The sequence below is a fragment of the Dermochelys coriacea genome, chromosome 23 (genome assembly GCF_009764565.3).
Source record: "Dermochelys coriacea isolate rDerCor1 chromosome 23, rDerCor1.pri.v4, whole genome shotgun sequence".
Taxonomy (NCBI): Eukaryota; Metazoa; Chordata; order Testudines; family Dermochelyidae; genus Dermochelys; species Dermochelys coriacea.
In genome coordinates this window covers 8,569,635-8,575,875 of record NC_050090.1, presented here as the reverse complement: position 1 = coordinate 8,575,875, position 6,241 = coordinate 8,569,635, and the positions used below count along the sequence as shown (strand labels likewise).

The following is a 6,241-nucleotide window of genomic DNA, read 5'->3' as shown; positions in this document are numbered from 1 at the left end:
CTGACATTTGATATTTGAGCTGCCCTGGTTAGAATTGTTTGGACGGATAAGAATTCTGTCTTGACTGGATCCTGGGTTCAGCAAACCATCCCTATTCTGCAAAGCACTAGGGTTCACTAAAGTCTAAGGAACTTAAGAATAGTCTTAAATTTTGCTGAAGAGGGATGGCCTTTGTTGCATTGTGCCCTAGATGATCATATCATTTGACATCAGGTCTCTGGTGTGAATATTTGCATTTACTCATTCAAAATTTGCTTTCCACCAATATTCTGTCATCTTTGCTTACACTTTATCATTTCCACTAACATTGCTGATGGTAAATTAGTTCACTAGATACCTGATGAAAGTGAACACAAAATGGACAAAAGCATAGCCCTCCTTTATTTGTTTTTTAATTCAAGTCAATATTTACTGAAAAATTATTGGTCCATTTGACCAGTTGTTGTTTTTACTCAGATCATTTCACTGGCAATTTGCCTGGGTCAGGGGTTATGAAGTATCTGTTTCGGCCTTTGGGCCATCTTCAAAAATGTCAAAATTGTACCATTCCCCCTTTCTCTCTCTCTCTTAGATTCAATATTAACTAATTAAACCCTTCCCTTTCTTCTATATTGGTTCAGGTTCCTGGTTCACCTTGTCTCCTCTCTCCTCAGATGGAGTGAATTTAAAATTCCCATAACTATTAGCTCCAGTGTTTGATTTCAGAGAGAGGTTAAGGGGCTGGGGACACTGACAGGGCGGATTCCTAGATATTGCTTATCGCTGCCAGGATTGAAGAATGGGTACAGTTTTCCCTGAAACTCTTGAATGATGAACACAACAAGGCACATTTGCTCTACATTATAGAATGAGATCATTCCCTCTTCCCAGTCCAGAAAAATGCCAACCACTGGGCATTTTTTATCCTCAGGGGTGATTGTGTCACTTTTCCAACTACAATGATATTGACCCTCAGACAGCCGCAAACTCCAGTATTCCTTCTCAGGAGGTTTCTCCATCTTCTCCTTTTTCAGTTTCCCCCTTTCATTCTCAGTCAGCACCCCCAGCTCCCACTCTGGCTTGTCCCCAACCTCCACCTCCCAGTATTGTTTCTTCTCTGAAAATCCTTCATTTGCCACCACTATCAAATCCCTGTGGGCTTTCTTCTCTGCTGTGGAAACGACTCTATTTTTATCCTTGAGTGAGAGTTCGGGATGTTTACAGTCAGAATCCAGAGTGATGTTAACTGGAGGGAGGAATAAAAATGTTCATTTCATCAGTAACTAGAGACTTAGAAACTCTCACTGAAATAAACAAACAAATATCAAAGCTGGTGAAGAAAATTAAAGACACAGTAGAGAGACAAACAAAATATTAAATATCTCAGCAAAATGCACTACAACTGCCCAGAACAAGAGCATATGTAATATATATATTAATATATGCAATAGCAAGGGCACATACAGCCCTGGCTAGTTATAGCTTGAATTAACTCACACTCCTGGCCCAAATCATCTCCTCCCATGGTAAAAGCCATGGGCACGGAGTAAAGAAATCTCTGATCTCATAAGAACACTCATAATGGGTCAGACCTATGGTCCATCTAGCTCAGGATCATGTCTTCTGACAGTCACCAATGCCAGATGCTTCAGAGGGAATGAACAGAACAGGGCAATTTTGAGTGATCCATCCCCTGTTATCAAGTCCCAGCATCTGGCAGTTAGAGGTTTAGGGACACCCAGAACATAGGGTTCCATCCCTGACCATCTTGACTAATAGTCATTGATGGACCTATCTTCCATGAACTTACCTAGCTCTTTTTTGAGCCCTGTTATAGTTTTGGCATTCACAACATATCCTGGCAACGAGTTTCACGGATTGACTGTGCATTATGTGTGAAGAAGTACTTCCTTTTGTTTCTTTTAAACCTTCTGCCTATTAATTTCATAGAGTGAGCCCTGGTATTTGTCTTATGTGAAGAAGTAAATAACACTTCCTTATTCACTTTCTCCACAGCAGTCACAATTTTATAGACTTTTTTTATATCTCCTCTTAGTCTTCACTTTTCCATGCTGCAAAATCCCAGTCTTTTTAATCTCTCCTCACATGGAAGTTGTTCCATACTCCTGATAATTTTTGTTGCCCTTCTCTGTACCTTTTCTAATTCTAATATATCTTTTTTCAGACGGGGTGACCAGAACTGCACATAGCATTCAAGGTGTGGGCATACCAGGCATTTATATAGTAGCATTATGATATTTTCTGTCTTATTATCTATCCCTTTCCTAATGGTTCCTAACATTCTGTTCGCTTTTTTGACTGCCACTGCACATTGAGGGGATGTATTCAGAAACCGATCCAAAATGCCTCCAAGATCTCTTTCTTGAACGATAACAGCTAATTTAGACCCCATCATTTCGTATGTATAGTTGGGACTACGTTTTCCAATGTGCATTACTTTGCATTTATCAACACTGAATTTCATCTGTCATTTTATTTTCCAGTCACCCAGTTTTGTGAGATTCCTTTGTAACTGTTTGCAGGCTGCTTTGGACGTAGCTGTCTTGAGTAATTTTGTACTGCCTGCAAATTTTGCCATCTCACTAGTTACCCCTTTTCTCAGATCATTTATAAATATGCTGAGCAGTATTGGTTCCAGTACATACCCCAGTACATAAACAGGGGACACCACTATTTACCTTTCTCCATTCTGAAAAATTACCATTTATTCCTACCCTTTGTTTTCTGTCTTTTAACCAGTTACTGATCTATGAGAGGACCTTCTCTCTTATCCCATGAATGTCTACTTTGCTTAATAGCCTTTGGTGAGGGACCTTGTCAAAAGCTTTCTGAAAGTCCAAGATGCTTGTCCATTGGAAAATGCCAGTTTATCAAACTCTGTATTTTCTGAAGGAATGTGGAATTCTGAGGAAATTTTGTTTTTGAAAATAAAAAAAAGCTCATAAAGCACTTTCCATTTCAGCATTTTTATAATGAAATATTTTGATATTTGTCTTAAAATAATTTTCCCTTCACAATCTATTTCATTTTATAATGTAAATTTTAACATAAAAGAAAAACTTTTAAAAATCAAAATGAAAATGAAATATTTTATCAAAAGCATAGGTTTCAACTAACCCAAAACAATTTTAAAAAATAAAATTTGTTTCACAGAAGATTTTTAAATATGACTCTTTCTTTACAGGACAAATCATTGCAGGACAAAACCAAATCTCTAAATGTCAGTATTTGCCATTAAAATGAAAATTTGGCTTCCTGCACAGTTCTAGTTGTAAGATGTGAGAGAGATGGCAGTTTTCTGCAATGTCCTTGAAAAAATTTATTGCATTAAGTTTAAGTATCTTTGGAATCCATTGTATTATATGCAAAGATTATGTATTATTGTGGGCTGGGATTGCATGTAACCTCTATAGGGAGGGCAGTGAGGTGAACCCTGGGAAGTGTTATGAATTTCAGAGGTCTGTATTGAACAATGTGCCAGACAAGAATGGACTTTTGGGACAAACAGGTTCAAGTGGTTTGCCTGGGGAATATCTAGGGGAAGGTGAATGGAAATTCCCCACCTCTGGTTATGCAAAAATCTGGGTTTTTGAAGCTACACCCAAATCAAGGACCATTTGTCTGCTGATTGTCTGTTCCCAGAGATTCAGGATCAAAGCCCCCTACTGTATAAAGGAGATTTGTGGATGTGCTAGTTCTTAATTAAGGTTGTTTTGAATTTGTAACCATAGGAAAACTCCTGTGCATTTGGAATGACTGATCACCAACCAAAGCCAGAGGCCAAAGTTGGGATGACCTCTAGTAAGTTTATTAGCTGATTTGTAGGGTCTTTTTATTGTTTTAAATGTTGTTTCTGTAATGCTTTCACCATAAGAATAAATGTGCTTGTTTAGAAAGAGCTGTGTGATAATTTTTGGCTGTGAGCAATTACAGCTGTTCATGGACTCTAAGGAGAAAGCAAAGCATAGATGCTGGCCTATTCAGGCAGTCTGGTTTGCTGGGAATAACACAGTGTAGGCAGGGAACTGTGCAATCTACAAAATCTCTAGTCAGGAGGAAGAGAGGCATGGGTCTCTGTACAAGCATGTTGATGGCTGAGAAGCCAGGAGCCTAGAGCAGGTGTCCTCAAGGGACAACGGAGAGGACACAAAAGTGCCGTGGCCTTGAACTGTGACATAGGGTACTTAGAGACAGGGGCTTTCGAAAATATGAATAAAATAAATAAGCAATGCTCATGTGAATTGTGTGAGAGTAAAAGAGATGTGTTTAAAGGAATGGATCACATTTCAAAAGATTCTTGAGGAAAATGGATTTAGCCATGCAACTTCCCTTGAAGTGAACGGAAGCCAAAATATGAAGGTCCCTATCCTGCTGCAATAACTCACCTGATCCATGGATACCAATAGAGTTACTCACATGTTTAATGCCAGGAGCACTGGGCCTGAAGAACTTTCTTCACAATGGCAATTCATAGTCATTCATGATAGCAAGGGAGAGTTAATGGGCCAGGGAAAGAGAGTGGGAGTGACAATAGCGCAGTAGTTAGGATCTAGGAGTCCCAATTAATTACTTAGTCAATTAATTAACTAATTAATTAATTAATTAATTAATTAATTAATTAGTCCCATCCAATTACTATTTAATTATTTATAAGAAGTGGAACAGCTACCACGGGAGAGACTGAAGCCACTGCATTCCATAGCCCAGCACATATTGTGCCTTCCTCTAACATGGGGGACCCAAGTTTGCATCCATAATCCTCAACAAGCAAAGGATGCAACTGAACCTAGGTCTTCTGCCTCCCTGCTGAGTGCCCTAACCACTAGGCTAAAGCCTACAAGAGAGGCACAAGGACCTTCCCCTTCAGCCATTTTGTGAATCTAGTCCTCCTTTCCTTTGTTTTTGTCAGAATGCCTGAACAAAATTTTTCAGGTTGAAATGAAACATTTTGGATTTTTCAATGAAGATGAAATTCTTCAGCTAACTCAACACAAATTCGTGAATAGTTTCAGTAGACTGGAAACTCCTTTTTTCAACTGTTAAACTATTTGTCCTAGAGTCTCGCTCAACTACAGTCACCAATTCTTTTATCAACAAATATTGTCCCTTCTGCAGCTAGGTGCCTAGTCAAATCCCAGTCACATTGCTCTTCAGGGCTGTTGAGCAGACATTCTTTATTCCTCCTTTCAGAATTCAGGGCACCAAAAATATTTAATCAAAATATTAAACTTTTAGGAGAAAATAACCTGTGTATAATTCTAGATACAAGGCATCTTACCTGCATTGCTACGAGCCCTCCTGAAGTCTACAACAAAAAAAGAGAATTCAGAATTTCAGCTATAGCATATGGCTTATTTTACATTGAAATAATACAAGTTGTGTAATATTAAACATGGTCTTTCAACTCACCCAGCTCAGCCATGGCTTTTTCTGAAATGGAAAAAGATTGTTAGATCATGCTTCTTCGTTATTCCCTTGTTAGTTCTGTTTTGTAGGAAATCTTTACTCCCTACATGGAATTACTCAAGTAATATAGACTCAGGTGAGTAAGGGTCAGGTTCTAAGGCCCCAAACCTGCAAAAATCTACATCCATGCTTAATTTTAGACTTTGTGAGTCAATTGTGTTAAATGGAACAACTCAGTGTGTGTACAAATTTAAGCATGTGTCTAAATCGTTGCAGGATTGGGTCTAAACATTTATTGATTTTGAAAAGAGGTTAGGTGTCTAATTCCCATTGGTTTCAATGAGAGTGAGGCACTTAGAATGATTTTCAGAAAAGTCAGAGTGCCTATCTGCATCTTTACAGAGTAAATACTTTTTTTAAAGTCTAGCCCTGGATTCCTTAGGATTTGACTGGTTGACTTGCATGCTTTAAAGTTCTCAGCTTTTTTGATGTATGAATATAGTGTTTTGTTTTGGTTGTTTTGCACTGCATTTCCTTCTTTATGGAAAAGATATAAAAAGAGCTATGTGGATTTTTTTCTAAAAGTGATGCTATAGAAATGGTTTTGGGGAAGTTCTCTGGCCTATGTGATACAGGAGGTCAGACTAGATGACCACAATGATATCTTTTGGCCTTGGAATCTATCTATGAATACAGAGTGGGGAAACAAACCCGAAAAAAAATGACGAAGTTCGGGGCTGGCCACCACCAAGGGGCCAGTAGGCTGGGATGTCTCTGTTACCAGGAGGATGCTAAACTAAAGAGTAGAGCTGGTTGAAACTATTCCAATGAAACA

General features: G+C 38.5%; 1 protein-coding gene across 3 annotated transcripts in view; it reads right to left on the bottom strand.

Moving 5' to 3' along the window:
- Window positions 1-457: 457 nt before the first annotated feature.
- Window positions 458-6,241, bottom strand: part of LOC119847392 (butyrophilin subfamily 2 member A1-like) — a 29,834-nt gene continuing 24,050 nt past the window's right edge. For all 3 annotated transcript variants that reach the window (XM_038382176.2, XM_043501290.1, XM_043501289.1), the window contains 3 exons: window positions 5,410-5,430; window positions 5,279-5,305; window positions 458-1,225 (listed from right to left, as the gene is read on the bottom strand). In XM_038382176.2, coding sequence (XP_038238104.1) covers window positions 702-1,225; window positions 5,279-5,305; window positions 5,410-5,430 — 572 coding nt within the window. In that variant the 3' untranslated portion in view covers window positions 458-701. The remainder of the gene's footprint in view (window positions 1,226-5,278; window positions 5,306-5,409; window positions 5,431-6,241) is intronic.